Source organism: Ochotona curzoniae, unplaced genomic scaffold, assembly GCF_017591425.1.
Source record: "Ochotona curzoniae isolate NIBS_2020 unplaced genomic scaffold, NIBS_Ocur_1.0 contig_4501, whole genome shotgun sequence".
Classification (NCBI taxonomy): domain Eukaryota; kingdom Metazoa; phylum Chordata; class Mammalia; order Lagomorpha; family Ochotonidae; genus Ochotona; species Ochotona curzoniae.
The window spans coordinates 12,080,779-12,099,195 of NW_024466307.1; the positions used below are offsets into that span (position 1 = coordinate 12,080,779).

An 18,417-nucleotide genomic window follows, 5' to 3' on the forward strand; every position below is an offset into this window, starting at 1 on the left:
AAAAGCTCTGTAAGATAAAATTGCAACTTCAATCAAATGACCTAATGAATCAATCCCAAGAACAGCGACTTGCTTACAATGCTGAACGTTTTCTGATCCAGTTCTTCCGACTCTTCAGATATAGGAACTGGCTCACTGCTGGCGGTGATATGAACTGGAGCATCTGACACGACAGACTTCTTAGATCTTTCCTTATTTTCAGACTTGGATTCACTTAACTGCAGATAAAGGAAACAAAACAAACACCCAACAAGACAAAAAAATTAACACTTCCAGCAAGCGATCCTGTCCCTATTCTGTGTTTATTCTCACTTGTTCCCCACTTTTAGGCATAACCACACGGTGCTCGGACCTAGGCTCTCCCTCACTACACACCGCGGCCTTGATCGAGCTGGAGGCTGACGTGTAACTGTGTCAACAGGCTGCCTGCTTTTACTGTCTACATTTTACATGATGATTTGCATACCTTTTCTTCCTTTATGTCTTTTTCTTTCTGCATAGCTTCTTTTACTTTGTTTTCTCTTTGTTCTTTACAATCTTTTTCCTTTATATCTTTCTTATCCTCTTTTTCTTTTATCTCCCTTTTCAGTTCTCTTTTATTCTCCTTTTCTTCAGGTTCCTTCTTTATACAAACATCTGGCTCAGGTTTTTCTTCACCGTCTCTTTCTGTTTTAGTTTTTTTATTTGGATGTTTCACAGAAGTGATCTCATCCTAGAAAGTGCAAGTATAAGTATGGCCAATGTATTACTAACCAGATTTTGACAAAGGCTAATTTTTCTTTGCATGGCTACAGACGGTGTGTATGTGGATTCTGAGTGAGCTAGCCCAGAATCCCAATGACGCATGCATTGCTTACTTTCTTATAAGCTAAGGTGAGCCAGTCTCATGCAAAGTCATAATAAAATTAAGAGACAAATCTCACTTATTTAGCAAATGTTTGAAAAGGAAGGACCTTAGCTCTGTACCTCAGGTGATATTAACATCTCCCGGAAGGGTAGAATTCTACTCTGTGTTATGAACCACACACACACACACACACACACACTCTCTCTCTAACTCTCTCTTTTCCACTCACAGCTTTCAGTACCTAAGAGCAAACTCGCAGGCTTTCTTTCAAATGTAAAATGTAAAGGCTACAAACAAGGCCGTGTTCTTCGTCTGTAACAATGGTTGCTGCTCCAAGGTACATTCTCATCTCACCTTATCATCGTCTTCATCAGACTTCTCTGAGGCCAGTGGAGAAGAATCACTTCTTATTTCCTCTTTTACTTTCACAGATTTTGATTTATTCTTCTTAGTGCTTATTTTTTTCTTCTTTGAACCCCCCTAAAAGTAATTATTTTAATTTTAAATAACTGCCCAGATATTTTTTAAAAAATTAATAACAAATCTAAAAGCGAGAAATCCTATTTTCTCTCCCAACATCTGTTGCTAGGAAGTAGAAGTCAATCAAAGTGACGTAACAAGGAGCCAAATACAGTTACCAACGTGAGCAACATTAGCCAACCAACCACAATTACCTATTTTTTTTAAAAAGATGACTAGAGAATTCAAAAGCACTTTTTGCTTTGTTTTTTATCCTCCTAGGTTATCACCACTTTTAACTACAAACATCAGTGGTGCCTGAAAATAGCACTGGAAAGTTTCCAAAGGCTACGCAGGTGCCTTTCCTTTGGTTTTAGGGTCCCCCGCCCCCCAGCACGAGCTCTGCCGCTGTCCCTTCAGGCCTTCAATGCCTCCACACAGTCACCTCTCGCACAGGCCGGCCTCCCAAGACCCACTCAGATGCCTCAAACCACGGACAGCACCAAACTCTAGATACATAATGTTTTTTAATTCACATATTAGGTAGCCTAGGAGCTCAATGATAAAACCATGCACTTGTAAGCTCATGGTAACCAGAGCATACTTAATCATACTGAAGCATCTGAGTTTAAACTTACGGAACCAGAGAGCTTCTGAGCTTTCTTTGCAAGGTCTCTGCTGAGTAACTTGATGAGGTAGTCTGCACGCGTCTGCAACTGCTTTGCTTGTGGTTTTTTATCAGGATCATCAGGAAGAATCTAAAAGAAGGTAAGCAATTCTTTTCAAGTTGTGGTTTAAAAAAAAAAAACTAAAAAATTTAATGACTAAAAACCCTTAAAAAATGCGTATGTACATAAAATTCACGAAGTGTTACAATACTCAAATGTTTGTAAAAACAAGGAATTCAATTAAAATGTACTTTAAAAAATAATTGCCATAGGTAAAAAAATTTCACCAAAAATTATAAAACATTTTAAAAAAATCACTTATACATTACCTTTCAAAATAAAAATGGAAACAGCACAGTTAAATTTTCTTTTGGGCCCAGTGTGACGGCTCGGTGGCCATATCCACACACGGGGGTCCCACATGGGCGATGCTTTATCTCCCAGCTGCCCCACTTCCCCCCCAGCTCCCTGCCTGTGGCCTAGGAAAGCAATGGAGGAAGGTCCAAAGCCTTGAAGACCCTGCACCCAAATGAGAGACCAGGAGGAAGCTCCTGGCCCCTGACTGGCTCAGCTCCAGCTGTTGCGGTTGCTTAGGGAATGAACCAGACATGGAAAGACCTTTCACCTCTGTATCTCCTTCTCCTTATAAATCTGACCTATACCTTTCCAGTAAAATAAATCTTTAAAAAAATTTCTTCCAACTATATAAAAGTATACTTAACATCAGTGTTATACAATCTTGCCATATTATCAGATTTCTTTCCTCATTTTTCTTGCAAAACTGATTTATGTGAATGGCAGTTGGATGCAGACACACATGGTGAGACAGCAAGCAGTACCTCCATCCACTAGTTCACTCCTGCAACAGCCAGGGCTAGATCAAAGCAAAGCCAGGAACCACAAATGCCACCTGGGTCTTCCACATGTGTGTAGGAACTCAGGAACTTGGTTCATTTTTGACTACTTTTCTAGGACTCAAACTCACCCCTATGGGATGACAGCACTGCAGGTAGCAACTTAACTAGCTATGCCACAACAATGGCACAATCTCTTCCCTCAGTAGTATAAACAGATCAAGCTTTGTGGCTTGTCCTAGGTAGGTCCCCCTTGTGACTTTGGCACCCCATAGAGGTGCTGCTTAGAGTACTGGCTGCTACATCTCCAACTCCTCTCATATGTCTGGGAGAGCAGTGGACGACAGCCCCTGCACCAACGTGGGAGACTGAGAACAAAACAAGCAAGCAGAAGCAGATCGTGGCTTAGGATGGGCCAAGCTCTGGCCATTAAGGCCATCTGAATAGTAGTGAAAAAGCTCTCTGCAAACTCTGCCTTTCAAATAAATAAAACAAATCTTCAAACATACACACACATACACGTAATATGAAGGAAAATATATCTATGGTTTAAAAACAAAGATACATCCTCATGGGCAAAGCATGGTCGGAGAGAATATGTAATTTCTTCATGGAAACAACTTTCTGAAGTGACGTTCACAAAGCAAGCTAGGTTTGCCTCCTGATGCCCAGTTTATTTCTTATCTAAAAACAAAAATTCAAATAAATGATATTCAACATTAATGATTAACAGAATCAAGAAATATGTAAATACCTTGTGTGTTAGACTGAGATCAGGATCCATTTTAATCATTTCCCAGCTTCCATATCCATACTCATAGATTCCAATCAGCAAATTAGAATCATCTTCTTTTCCCCAGTCTATATCAAAATTAGCTGGTTTCGTATGAAATGGGACAGTATACCTAGCATTAAAATTAATAACCACAGTCAGGTTTATCATCATGCTATTTAAAATTAATTTTGAAAAACACACTGGAGAACTTAAATACTAAATGTTATTCAAAACTAGCCAAAAAATATCATAAAAATTATAGACACATTTAAATTTTTTTCAATGGAAAATGTAACTCAACTGTTTTCTTTCTTCCGGATCTGAAGGAATGGATCTGTGCAAAGGTACTAATTCCTCTTCATGGGAGATGACCAGCTTGGCATTCACCTGCACTCCCGATATTCGGAATGTTGGCCCCTTTACTTTCCCGAGTCGACCACCTTAATTTTTAAAACAAGAATATAACAATGCATATAAGGTCATTCTACAAGACAAAGTAGCATGCTGTTACTTATATTAATCGCTACATATTATTAAGCAGAGGATTGTTGGCAAATTTTGTTTTGCAACACAGACACTAGTGATTATAAACAAACAGATGTAGTAAAAAAAAGAAGTGCCCCATATAATTCTTTCATCAGTTACATGGATCTGTTAAAACTGCCAATCTTTTAGAATAAATGTTTCAGTGTATCTAATTACTCAATATTACCTTATTCAGGTAGAGGAACTGCAGGAATGAAATAGCTCTCTTTCAAACCAGCACCACAAATACATATATTGACATTTTCTTTATGCAGTCTTCTATATTAAAGATTCAGTTACTACCAATTTCTGACAGTATATCCCAGCCAAAATGTAGCAAGAGCTGTAGCAGATTCTACTGCCTCCTAGGTGCAATTCCCTTTTTCAATCATTAAGTACCCCTAATAGAAGTGCTTTGTTTTGGAAAGCATCATTGAGACTAATACACAAGTAAGTTCTAACAGCTAATTTGATAAAATTTTCAAGCTTCCATTTACTTCTCGCTACATCACTCTCATTTTGCCGCATTACCTGTTCGTTCTGTTCCTGAGGAACTATCCTTCAGGGCTTTGATGCAACCGTTGTGCACCAATTCTCCTAGTCGTCTCAGGTCTGTTTCTGACTTATCAACTAATTCAGCATCTCGGGCAATTGCATCTAACCTGTAACAAAAGAATGTAATTTTCACAATTATGTTAAAGTGGAATAATTTAAAATAAACTAAGATTTCCCTATCACTTCTCAGTCTCTTGTCTAAGACTAAGTGTACAATAAATTAAGTTTATGCTGTCTCAGGATTTGATCATCACGTTACTGGATGCCCCACAAAATCTAGGTCCCGTAAGTGACATGAAATAAAAACCAGGATGATCTGGCATAGAAACAATTCAGTTGCAGATCTGAAGATGAGATGAACAGATTCTTTATTCGAACAAACGAAACATTCAAAATGATGGTTATACACCAACCCTATAAAAGCTTTTCTAACTGATCAGATCCTAAGTGATAAGCTTTAAGAAGGTTACACATCAAAAGGATAGGAGTGAATTTCTGCGATTTTTTGTTACTTGTGCCAAAGAGATAATATGAATAATGGCTGATACTTCAGGCGTCTTAATCATCAAAACTAATCACAAATATTTCACATTTTAGGCAAGTCATTTTAAAATAAAATAGCAAATGCAAGAGAACAAAATTAAACGCAGTTTTTGAAAGTCTCTACCAGGGGTACATATTTTAACATCATTTGTAAGCCACTGAAAATTATTAATATAAAAATTAGCCCACTACAGATGTACTGAAATTGTGGTTTCCTGGCCAGTGCAGGTAAAATCATGTCATGGGCCAAATGTTTCCATACTTGCCTGCAACAGTACAAGAATAATGAGCATGTAGCTCACCAACAGCTGCTTGCACAGGCAGAGAACTTCAAAAAACTTGACAACTTCAATCCTAGTAATGCAGGCAAACTGACTCATGCTACTTTATTAAATGTTGACAAAACAAATGAAAAAAAAATTGTGGCAAAGTACCTCTTTGTTACAAAAATTCAATTTAAGTGTGATCCACAACTTCACTTATAGATATGAACTATCTCAGACTAAACCAATTTAGATGTACAAAAACAATTTTAAACATCAATCTAAATTTTGTTTTTTGGGTTAATTTTATAAATGTTCAGTGAAAGTAAAATTAACGAAAAAGTAGCTGAACTGAATGTCACTGTAAATAATTAAGCTGACAGCATGTAACACATTCCATAATTCTATGAGAATGGCAAACGTATTTACCTTTCCAAAGGGCCACCAAATTTCTTATAGCTCTTGATAAACCTAACAGAAAATAATTATTTGGTTTAAATGTTTGCTTCACTATCCAAAACAAAACAAACTTAAAAAAAATTTATATTGCATACAGAAATAAAATACTTGCTAGTGTAAAAAATTCAAGACATTGTGGCTGACCGAAAATGAATAAACTATCCTACAAATAAAAATATGATTAGTAATAAGATACACCTCGTAAATCATACTTTAACACCAAGAATGATGTTTTGATACCAATATAAATAAAACAATAGAAGCTAAATTTTATTTTAGAAATTATTTTATTATTTTATGACAAAAGGTTCAAAACTGCCACAGGAAGTGTCTCCAGGATTATTAGCAATCATACTGCACCTCCTCACATTGCAAGTGCAGATAATTCACTGAATGGCTGTCGTTCAGATGTGTGGTATTACCAATAGGAAAGAGAATTTTTACTTAGGAGGAAATAAGGCTACTTAAGTGACTGATGGATGAGGAAAAATATTCAGGAAAAGCAGAAGTTGAAATGCTTCTTCAACTAAAGACAGAAAGTCCAGCAAATCAGGTAGTCATGAAAATTCCCTGAGCAAAAACTAACAATATATTTAGTTTTCTGATAGAAAAAATGAGAACTTTTTCAGTCAGGTCTATGATTTAAAAGAAAACAGTTACAATGGCTTAAAACAAATAACAAACTCTCAAAATACAAAAAGAGATAACCTTCATACAAATTTCACATGCAAATCTGTTACATAGCAAAGCTGTTACCCCATTTCCCTGACAGCAATGTGTATTTTTGCATAAACAAATGTTGAATGGAAGGTACAATTTCTAGCTCATCTTCCTTCTGCGTCTATTTGGACATACCAGATATGCCTTGAACATGGTTACTCTCAGAAAACAAATCACCACAGTGTTAAGTTAGAAAAATAGAGAACCAAATTAATCTCAGAAAAAAAATGAGTAAAGTGGGATCATAAATTCAGCATAAATCTCATGTTTTAAAATAGACTTTCATTATTCAAAAAGGCCACTGTTTTAAACCACATCAATAAGTTAAAAATACTAGTATTCTAAATAGACAAATGAATAACATGGCAAGATTTGGTAACAACCCTGTTTTCATCAGAATTGTAGTAGTTAAGTATTAAGTTGAACCATACAATTCCTCTTCAAATATCACAAACTTGCCTCCTGAAAGACTTCTAATTTCTGAAAACTAAAGGATTTTTATATTTTAGTCACCCTTCAGGCAAAAACACACTGAAGCAAAGTGCTTTCATATCCTCTTACCGCCTAATCTCTGTGTCACTAAAGCCTTTAATATTCTCCCGAGGAATAGTCCGAGGTCTTCCGCGTTTCTTCGGCCTCTTGCTTTCCGAGACGGAATCACTGTCGGATCCGGAGTATCTCCTACTTCTGCTGCGTCTCCCTTCGCTTCCATTGAAGCTAATCTGGAATTGGAAAGCGAAAGCTTAACTGAAGGTTTCTATCCTAACAGTAAAGAACAACTATAAAGATCACCTGAACTGGAAAAAAATTTCTTCCATCTCTGGTTAACTCCCCAAAGCAATGCAATGGCCTGAGCTGAGCTAATCTGAAGCCAGGAGGCAGGAGCTTCTTCTGGGTTGGCCACATGGGTGCAGGGTCCCAAGGCTTTGGACCAATCATCCTACTGCTTTCCCGGGCCATAAACAGGGAGCTGGATGAGAAGTGGAGCAGCCAGGACACGAGCCAGAGTTCATACGGATGCTGGCGGTTCCAGGCAGAAGATTATCACATTGAGCTATTGTACCAGCGCCCATTTTAATAATCTGTGTTATGTATTCAGCTGAGTGGCAGAAACACACAGAGACAGGGACTTCCTGTCTCGTCCACTCTCCAGCAGAAACTGACATCAGAGGTCGGAACTCAACCCAGGTCTCCCCCATGGGTGGCAGGAACCGAAGTGCCCGAGCCATCACTGAGACCTTCCAGCAAGAAGCTGCTGCCCTCAGGAGCAGGCACCTAGAGGAAAGCGTGCGCCAACTCTGCAGGCCAGTGTCCAGCCCATCCGTACCTGGTTCTGCACTTTATCAACTGAACAGTACTAACAGGCAGCAAGAGCTGACACTTGTAATAGTAAATGCACATTCATGGGCCTGTGGTGACATTCAAATTGAGATACAGGATTCACTGATAAGATTATATCAAGAGCTTAAACAATTATTCTACTAACTCAGCCATATCAGCCCTATGCGCTTTTCCTGAGGAAACGTTAGGGGAAAAAAAATCAAACAATATAAATGTTTTTCAAAGAGAGGCTAGCCAGTCTATACAATGGAATGCTGATAAGTTATTAAAAAAATGTCCCGTAGAATAATTAGTACTTTGTTAATGCTTTGTGTCAATGGTGCTGATAAAAAAAAAAGGAATAATTAATACTTTGATAAACTGGCAAAGGTTAAGAAAGTGGCACTAAAACATTGCAATGTCTCGGAGTGTGACACCACTGCTGGCTCTATCACTAGAGCTAGCTTCATTACTTATCCCAATCTTCCTAAAAATTCACTTGTTGCTATTCTAACTGGGCTGATTAGATATTTGAAAGGAAGCTTCCAGCTAAACCCACACATAAGTCCACGCTTCATAAGGAATTTCTCCATAGCTCCAGCACATATGCTGAAAGTTGATGGAAGTCAAAGATGGTATTTCATTTTCTTTCTAACCTTTTCCCACACTTGGCACTACAAAAAATCATGAGTTTGCAGAAATTACTAAGGACAAAAGCACTATAAGCATATACTTTCAAGCCAAAAGCATTATTTGTGTCCACTTCTGTTTATTATTCACAAATCTGGTTGCTCCCATTCACAGGAGAGCTATCTACAAAGCACCAAGAAAAAAAAAAAATAATCACAATTTTCTTAAATGCGTCAGAAAGCTGAAATCAGAGCAACCTTGTAATCCACTAGGGAAAACTACTTAATATAGCTCCCCTTCCCCCCGTAATAAGCAACTGCCTATGTTGCCTCACACCTAGGCCAAGTGTTACACTGCTGGGAGAAAAGAAGCCAATAGCTGGTGGGCATTCTGGGCCAGGTTAATGCCAAATTTGTGTGGACTATGCCAGTATGCCAGCATAGATGTCTGTTCTTTCTGTGGTTGCAAATGGTACAATTTCATTCTTTTTACTGGCTGAATATTATTCCACTCAGTAGATGTACCACAGTTTCTTTTGAGGGGCATCTGGGTTGTTTCCATGGCCTATTTTTCTTCACACTATTTTGTTTTGCAGCTTTTCACTTAAAGATGGATAGTAACTGTGCAATACAGACTGTTCTATCAAGATGTGAAGATATAATGCAGTATGCATCTCTACTTCTAAATCAAAGATGGACTCAGTACCCATCTGTTCAGGTAAGACATGGGGCTGAGGTAGAACTGAGGTAGAAACAAGCTGCATCCACCAGTACGTGTGGACAGATCAGGTGCAGGTGACTGAAACGTGTCCAACCACCTTCCTCCACACTTCACCCGTCCCACCCTAATCAGGTCCACATGGGAACACATCCCTCTCAACTATGTAAACAATATGAAAAGAAAGTGGTAACAGACTAAGGACTAATATCCCTCACTTGTATCAGGCTCAAACTTAAAGGAAGCCTCAAAACAATAAATATAATATTCTTAGAATGTAATATGCTAAAAATATACCAAAGTCATCTATTAGGCTCTTTCTCCTTGTCACAGGATCCAGTTTATCTGGGTGTGGTACTGCGGTATTACTACCATTTCTGAAAAATCCACTACTATGTTCCTTTGAGCCATAACCATAAATAACCACACATTTTTTAAAACTTGAATTGTACAAAATTCTCTCCATGATAGAATTAAACTAGAAATCATCAACACAGATTCTTGAAAATTATTCCTAATATTTTAAAAACTACAATACATGTAAAAAATCTTTTGGGGGTAGGCATTATGGCATAGTGGGTTAAGCTGCTACAGTAAGCATCCCACGGGGACTCTGGGTTAAGTCCCGACTGTTCCACTTCTGATCTAGCTCCCTGCTAACGAGCATTAAAAAAGCAGTGGAGGATGGCTCCCAGTGCTTGGATCCCTGAGCCCATGTGGGAGACCTGGAGGAAGCGCCTGGCTCCTGCGGTTCCAATCTGGCCGTTGTGGCCACTTGTGGCATGAACCAACAGAAGAAACACTCTCCACTCTCCCTCTCTGTAACTCTGCCTTTCAAAAAATAAATAAATAAATAAATTATAAGGAAGCAAGGAAGGAAGGAGGAAAAGAGGAAAGAAAGAAAGAGAGGAAGAGAAAAGAAAGGTAAAAGGCCTGTGGGTCAAAGATGAAGGCATGTGATACTTTGAAATGAATGGAAATCAAAACACAATATAAGAAAACAAAATTATGGGGGCCAATGTGGTGGCGTTAACAAGCTAATCCTTAACCTACAGCAGCAGCATTCCACAAAGGTACTTGTTTATGTCCCAGCTGCTCCATTTCTGATCCAGCTCCCAGGTTATGACCTGGGAAAGTAGCAGAGGATGGCATAAGACTCTGGAGCCCGCTCCCATGTAAGACGTGCAGAGGCTCCTGGCCCCTGGCCCCGGACTGGCTCAGCACTGGCTGTCACAGCCACTTGGACAGTGAGCTAGCACATGATGATCTTCCCCTCTGCTTTCTCCTTCTCCTGGTATAACTGCCTTTTCAATACATCTTAAAGCTTGATCTTAGCCAAAAGAACAAGAAGTAATAAAAACAAAATGAAACAAAACTATGGATCAATGTCTCAAATAAATAAAAGAGCTGCATGGAGTGAACACACATCACAAAAATCACCTGTTTTGCACAATTCCTCATTCTTGGGAGCATATAAATTTCTTCAAGTTCCTTTTGTCTTTCTTCTTCTTCCAATCGTCTTCTTTGATCTTCTGGAATGATCTCCTCCCAATTCTTTGAATTTCTTTCAGGTTCCAATTCAATGTCATCTTCATCCATATTTGAAAAATTGGCAACCTGATAAATCCCAGATTGTTAACAGGTTAAGTGTTACAGAAAAATCTGTCATTAAATCATTATTTGCTTCAAGGGCAAAGTAGCCTGCCAGAGTGACAGTACAGAGTGTGCTCAGAAGAATGAACACAAAAGGACACTTCGCAAGTTCTCGGAAAAACAGAATTTAAAGATCATGCACATTTCCCACAAACTTTATGATGTTCTTGTGACTAGGGAGTAACACAACAGAAGTAGAAACAGTTAACAGAACTGAAGATAATGCAGCATTCCGCAGCAATTCCCAGAGCAGTTCATCGACGACTAAGTGCCGCAGAAGAGTCCTAGAGTCATAAAAATAGTACCTGCAGAACTACCAACAGAGCAAGGGATCTCTGGGAAACTTCAGACTAACGAGTCTGGCTGCTTAAGTCCTAAACTCTCCATCTCTAAGTAAAAAGATAGACTAACTTTCTCTAAAGATTAAAAAAGATGAACTCCTGTGAATCTAATATATAGAAAATATTCAGTAAAGGACATTATCACTAAACCCTACAAATGCTTATCCTTCACCAGAAGCAGAACAAAACAAAACGAAACCAAATGATGGACCAATGTCTCAAACAGAAGAGCTGAATGGAGTAAACACTTCCGCATTACAGATATTTTTTTTCAATTACAAAAATCACCTGTCTTGCTCAATTTTTCATTTTCAGCATATAAAGAAAAGAATTGTTCATTCTCCTCTGAAAAGAAGCGTTTATTCTCTTCTCTTGCTTCAACAGACTTAAAACCAGTTGTGTGGAAATACCAACTCACTGGTACAAAAACAAGTTATATTCATGTTTAGTTTAGTTATCAGCGAGTTCAGGAAACAGTTCAGATATGGAAACCTGTTTCTTTAAACAAACTTTCTACCTTTACTCAACTGATTATGTTGCTTTACATCTCTGCAATTCTTCAGCTTTCACCAAATCTGGAGTATTTCTAAAAATTAATAAATAGTAACTTATTGTTACTTTGTCTACCTGTGATAATTCTAAAAATTGATGTCAAAAAAATGTTCCAGTAAGGTTCACTCCTGGAAAGGAGAGACCGTATCTACTCATTTTATAGAACCCCACCGTAAGGACATGCTGTTACTGAGCTAAGCACCAATGAAATAATGAAACAGCTGTCCTCTTTCAAGGAAACGCCACCTTCATAACTGCCTTGGTTCTTCTCAAACCAGGCTGCTGCTCATTTGAACAAGAGACGACAGCAGCTCATGCACAGCATAGCAAATTTTAAGACAAAAAATTCTCTTGATGATTTAATGAAAACGTTACATGATAAAATAGTCGATGCATAATCATAAAAAAAGAAATCTACCTTGAACTGGGAAAGTAATTCATCCCCCACGGTCAAAGGGCCTGGTTCATTTTCATGAGTCTCAGCCCTCTTTAAGATTTCATCTATATCCATTTCCTGCAATTAAAAAGAAATATTTTAAATACACTCGAAATTTTCCTATCAAATAGATAGCATATTGGAAGGAAAGGTAACCTGTGGCTCTTGTTCTTCTCCTTCAGGTTCCTTAAAAAGTTCTTCAGCACCGAACTTTAAAATAGCCGATAACTCTTCTTTATTGAACGGAGTAGAACTATACGGAGAGAAAACAAAGATACCTAACAGTTAAAGATGTTAACATTTGCACAGCACTTTTACTAATTACTGTCACATTTACAGTAGTTATATGAAACTTGCTATTTTAAAACTAACTTGAAGCACAAAACTTATAACAATCTCCCTCACTTAGAAATTAGTTGAGATACAGAAAGGTACTGAATGTACACTTTCTGATTAGAATTCAGTTCCATGTCTTCAAAAACACAGAAACTGTACAGACGTAACACAGCACTTCAATGATCTACTTACACGATGTAACGTTTCTGACAACGCGTTTAACATTACTCTAAATGACACTGTTACAGAAAAGCAAAGCACCTGGACGGGGCAGAACCTGTGTGCAGCACTGTCTTCCCGGTCGTGTCCATTCTCTGAATCACAAGATGATCTAAAACCATCTTCTTTTTGGCCCTTTCCAGAATATCCTCTTCAACTGATCCCTTTGTAACCAGACGATAAATATTCACCTGTAAAAATGTACACGAGGAAACAATGGCCTTAAAAGGGATTTATTATTAGTATTGCTAATCTGAAGTGTCCAAACACCAGGACATAGACGAGCTCACCTTTCAAGTTTTGAATAATGTCAAAACCAAAGTGAAACTTCCCAAAATACATAATAATGTCTTTACAGATAAAGAGATGACTTTGAGAGCAAAGCCTCCCTTCTTATGTTCTGGTTAGAATTGGGGACTGATTTTTATTTTATTTTCAAATTTCTAAATGGGATGAAGGCAAAAAAGATTCTAAAACGACAAAACCACATAAGTTAAAAATACCTGTTTCTTCTGCCCAATTCGGTGTGCTCTAGCCTGTGCCTGAAGATCATTTTGTGGATTCCAATCAGAATCAAATATAACAACAGTGTCGGCAGAGGCCAGATTAATCCCTAGACCTCCAGCTCTTGTGGAAAGCAAAAAGCAGAAATCCTGTAAAGAATTAGAATACATAAAAATTTTTAATCTTACAGTTGTTACCTAAATCTCAAACTGAAAATAGTTTTTTACACAATTTATTTTCTGACTTACCAAGTACTTCACAACCAAAAATGAAAGACACTTTTAAAAACTAACTGATGGATAAAGCCCTCGAGTAAGACCAATTACTAAGACTCCAAGAACGTGTGTGGGCATTAACACACAGCAATTTCAACTCAGTATTCTGTGAAAAACAGGGAACGGAACAGGAAAGCAATGGCTATTTGTACATTTTATTTGTAAAAATCAAAACAAGAAATCAGACACGTGTGCATGTGCACACACATTGTCCAATTAAAAGTGAACTAACTTATTTTGATGCAATTAAATGATTTCATGCTGTAGTATGACAGGAAAGAGTAAAGCTTCACACATCTAGCAAAACATTACATTACAAAGTTAAACTTCCTAATCAAATCTGTTTCTTTGAAGCAACTACCGAAGTGAAGATTAAACCAAACATGACTAAATAATAATATAAAATTATCTGCAATTTTAAGGCATTATCATACCTCTGAGCCCTCAGCATTAAAGTGATCCAGAGCTTGTTTCCGCAGCTCTCCTTTTATTGATCCATCTAATCTCTAGAATAAAATACATTAAATAACAGCATATCAAAATGTGGCACTTACGGAGCTGTTCTTTGTAATTACCTACTCAAAGCCTGTCTCCCACACCACGCTGTAGGCTCATCACCACTTTAAGTCTCATCATAAACCATATGACCATTTTACTGCCTGCCTTAATATCCATCATCTACTAGCAGTAAATATTAAATGCCCACTAAGTTCCTGGAAGAGCTCACAGGACTGCAGTAAAGATTAAGCCAAAAATTAAATGGAGAGTATTGAGAACAGTACCTGACGCTGCCATCAAAATAGTCATCAATGTAGTTTTAACGTCAATGAATGAACTTTAATACAGGTTTTGACAAGATAGAAAGAAAAAAGCCTATTTTGGCCACTGGAATCTTGCTTAAAGTAATACAGCTATTTAGCAAACTGCACTGGAGTGAACCACATGCACACCACAGCAGTCCTGCAGCATTCACAAGAACAGCTCATCGGGCTTTGCATCCTCAGATGAAGGCCTGATACACAAGGTCTCCCTTTAGGAACTTCCATTACACAAATTCTGCCTTAGGTAAGTCTAAAGCAAATACAAAAAGGACTTAGAAGCAAACAATACATGAAAGAGAAGTGTTTTGTTGATAAAGTAAGATCAAGTGGAAAATTGATGAGAAACTTTAAAAAGCAGATCACTTCAAGGAAAACTAGGATTATACAAAATATATATTTGATCAGGAAAATAATTTCAAAGGTTATTCTATAAAAAACAAGCACGGGAATGTAAAAGAAAATAAAATGCTTACTTGAAAGGGAAACTGACGGTATTTTAGATACTCTGCAAGTATATCTAACATCCGCACCATCTGAGAAAAAATAAGGACTCGATTGCCTCGTTCTCTGAGACGAATTAAAAGCTTGTCAAGAAGAATCAATTTTCCGCTACTACGAATTAAATGCTAAGGAAGCAAATAAATTAAAATTGTTATATGTGAACAGAAGCAAATGATAACAAATGTTCTATTTCAAAATTCAGCTGCTTTTTCTTAAACTGAAATTCAAAATGTTCCTAATGTTGGGAATACTTTAAGCTCCAGTGTGAACATTAAGACTTTGGAGCATTTGGGATTTCAGATGAGGGATGTGCCAAGTGCTAAATTCACACAGGGAAAAACTGTAAAGGCTCAACGCTCTGGTCCCAGCAACTCAGGCAGACACTCTGTCAACTCCTTGAAAGCTTCCTGCCACGGCAGCAGCCGAGGGCAGCAGTATGGTCTCAGTGATTCTGCCCAGCTTCCCACCTGAAGGACCCAGCATCAGCCCAGTTCAGCACTGAGCTAGCCCAGCTGCTACAGGCATCTAACTGGAAAATCAGTGCACCTCCAGAGGTGTGTCTGTTTTTCTGCCTCTCAAAATAGTTTCTTAAGAAAAAGTAATTTATTTGAAAGAGAGAATCTTCCCCAAATGCCGCACTAGCAGAGACCCGACCAGACTGGAGCTGGGTACCCAGGACACCATTAACAGCTCCAAGCACAAGGACCATTTCCAGCTGGTTTCCCAGGGTCATTAGAGGGAACTGGTTTGGTAGAGGAAGAGCTGGATTCAACCAGCTCTGATATGAGATGCTGGCTTGGCAGGAAGTGGCTTAATCTGCTGACCCTTAACACTGACCCTAATACATATAAATTTAAGTGATTTTAAAATAAATACTAAAAAATGGCCAAGATCATTATTTAAATGTATCATTTAAAAAAATTGCCAATAGCACTGCTGAAACAGGTGTAGCTGACTTATTTTTATCATTGCTTTATCAAAAAGTAACAATGTTAAAGATTCTTACTTGTAAGGCCTCCTGTTTATTATAAAATTCATTATTATCTGGTGGCTTGATGAGGTAGCAATGGTTACAACATTTCTTTAGCTCCATCATAATGTTCAAAAAGCCTGAGGTACTGCCCTTGGAACCCTTGCTGAGGGCTTTGTAATTCCTGGTTAAAATCCATCTTTAAAAAAAATTATGAAAATGAAGATTAGTAGAATAAACACATATCGAAACAAATCCTAAGACATTCAGCATCAAACCAAAACTGCCTATTTGAAATTCACAACCAGATTTACAACAGACTGAACCTTGCTCACAATGCTCATAAAACATGTTACCGAAGCAGCCACACAGTAAAGCCTAATGAAACACGGTCAGTTACATATCAATCCTTGCTCAAGTCTGCTAGAAAGATGATCAACTATATTGTTCACCTTAAGTTTTCTTAGAAATCTCACTGCTTTCGTCAGCCAGTGGAACCCGATTTCTACACAGCCCTAAGGGAATCTCATCAGGATATCGGATTTTAGCCACAATGCTTTCTCAAAATTACAATTACACAATACATATTCAACTCAAAGAAAGGGGTGGAATTTTCTTATTCTAGAGTATGTGCAGCATTGCCTCTCACTGCGAGCCACGAGGGACGACCTTCAGCAGCTCACAGAAAACGCTCGCTGTCTTTCACTTCTGCTTTGCCAGCTTTCCCTTCTAGCACATTTTCTCCCACTCGCTCAAGGTCAAGCTTCAAAGATAACTGAGAGCTCCATCTAGAGTATGTATCACTCTTTCATCATTGTTTTCTATTATCTGTTCACAAACTCCATGAATGGACTAAGGACCACATGCAATGCCTTGACAGGAAATAAAGAATAAAACTATTTCTCCCTATGTAAAAATAATTTCCTCTGAAATTCTCTGAAGCTGATATTTTAATACGTAAGGCAAAAAAAATTTATAGCAAATTTATCTGCCTAGTTATCAAAAAGTAGTTCAGAGTCTAAATTTTAGCTCCATCAGATTAAAGTGAATTGCCCAGAATTCGGTTTTCTCCTTTTCTGACTTTTTCACATTTCTCACAGATAAAATCATCACGATGTTTTTAGAATGTCCACTAGAAGGCTTTCCTCGAGTTCAGAGAGGAGCCTGGAGAGCACCGGAAGTGAGCTAATCCAGAGGAAAGGAAAGGACGGGAAGCTACTCCAGAGGGACGGAACCATGCAAAACCCACAGACTCGGGGAAGATTCCACAGAATCTCCTTTGAAACATCTGAAAACAGACTTTAACACTGATACTGAGGAATATTAGTATCAAGAAATTATCCTTAACATTTTAAAATGCTGATTTTTAAAATCAGTTCTATGAAATACATTTGTATTCCTGATTTTCCTTAAAAGGACAGGGAGGGGGAAAATCAAGGCCTATACTTAACAAGACAAGCTAGAGCCGTGAAAAAGGTCGAGTCGCAGCTAAGCAGGAGCTCGCTGTATCACTGGGCCTTTCTGGATCAAAAATTTCACATAATGAAAACTTTAAAATTATGCAACAAGTATATTTTGAACTGTATAGCACTTACAGATTTCCCACAAAATACAATTCTTCTAAAATTTCAAAATATTCCCCATTTCACTAAATTGTCTAAATAACTACTAGAACATACAGCTCCATCTGATTCTTTGAAAGTGGTGTCATATGAAGATTCGGAAAATTCACATTAAGGGCCTGGCACAGTAGCCTAGTGGCTAAAGTCCTCGCTTTGCACACACTGGGATCCCATATGGGCGCCAGTTCTAATCCTAGTGGCCCTGCTTTTTCATCCAGCTTCCTGCTTGTGGCCTGGGAAAGCAGTGGAGGATGGTCCAAAGCCTTGGACCCTGCACTGCGTGAGAGACCCAGAGATGGCTCTGGGCTCCTGGTTTCAGGTTGGCTCAGCTCCAGCCACTGCAGCCACTTGGGGAGTGAATCAATGGACAGATCTTTCTGTCTCTCTTCCTCTCTGTATATCTGCCTTCCCAATAAAAATGAAATAAATCTTAATTTTTTTTGAAACATTCACATACAGCTTGTAAATACTCTTTAAAAATTCATCAGTTGCCACTGCTGTAAAACCCTCCTTAAACAGGATGGCGACACTACACAGTAAGGATTATTCAGAATTAAATGTTTAGAACATGTATTCTGTGTACTGCTTACTTGTAATATTGTTTTTGTAAAGCACTCATTTCCATTCTTAAAATCTGCTCAACTTTGGCAGGAAGAGATTTTTCCACGTCCTTTTTGACTCGGCGCAGCAGAAAGGGCTCCAGCTCCTTGTGGAGGCTGGCGTAGCCATACTCTCTCCCTTTGCCATGCTCTTCTTCAAAGTCTTCCCAAGAAGAAAACCTTTTGAACAAAACAAAATTAGTGAGCACATTCTAATCATTTCTCTGGCAAGAAGTCCATAATATAATGTGAA

General features: G+C 38.1%; 1 protein-coding gene across 2 annotated transcripts in view; it reads right to left on the bottom strand.

Moving 5' to 3' along the window:
* CHD1 (chromodomain helicase DNA binding protein 1) overlaps positions 1–18,417 on the bottom strand; it is a 58,093-nt gene that overhangs the window by 10,562 nt on the left and 29,114 nt on the right. The window contains exons 15-32 of one of the 2 annotated variants that reach the window (XM_040986089.1): positions 18,156–18,344; positions 15,980–16,142; positions 14,946–15,098; positions 14,086–14,157; positions 13,376–13,525; positions 12,915–13,063; positions 12,474–12,570; positions 12,300–12,395; positions 10,776–10,952; positions 7,230–7,390; positions 5,919–5,960; positions 4,660–4,790; positions 3,905–4,043; positions 3,583–3,733; positions 1,945–2,064; positions 1,202–1,327; positions 467–712; positions 78–218 (exon numbers count right to left, since the gene is read on the bottom strand). In XM_040986089.1, coding sequence (XP_040842023.1) covers positions 78–218; positions 467–712; positions 1,202–1,327; positions 1,945–2,064; positions 3,583–3,733; positions 3,905–4,043; positions 4,660–4,790; positions 5,919–5,960; positions 7,230–7,390; positions 10,776–10,952; positions 12,300–12,395; positions 12,474–12,570; positions 12,915–13,063; positions 13,376–13,525; positions 14,086–14,157; positions 14,946–15,098; positions 15,980–16,142; positions 18,156–18,344 — 2,503 coding nt within the window. The remainder of the gene's footprint in view (positions 1–77; positions 219–466; positions 713–1,201; positions 1,328–1,944; positions 2,065–3,582; positions 3,734–3,904; positions 4,044–4,659; positions 4,791–5,918; positions 5,961–7,229; positions 7,391–10,775; positions 10,953–12,299; positions 12,396–12,473; positions 12,571–12,914; positions 13,064–13,375; positions 13,526–14,085; positions 14,158–14,945; positions 15,099–15,979; positions 16,143–18,155; positions 18,345–18,417) is intronic. The other variant, XM_040986090.1, reaches the window with a different exon arrangement.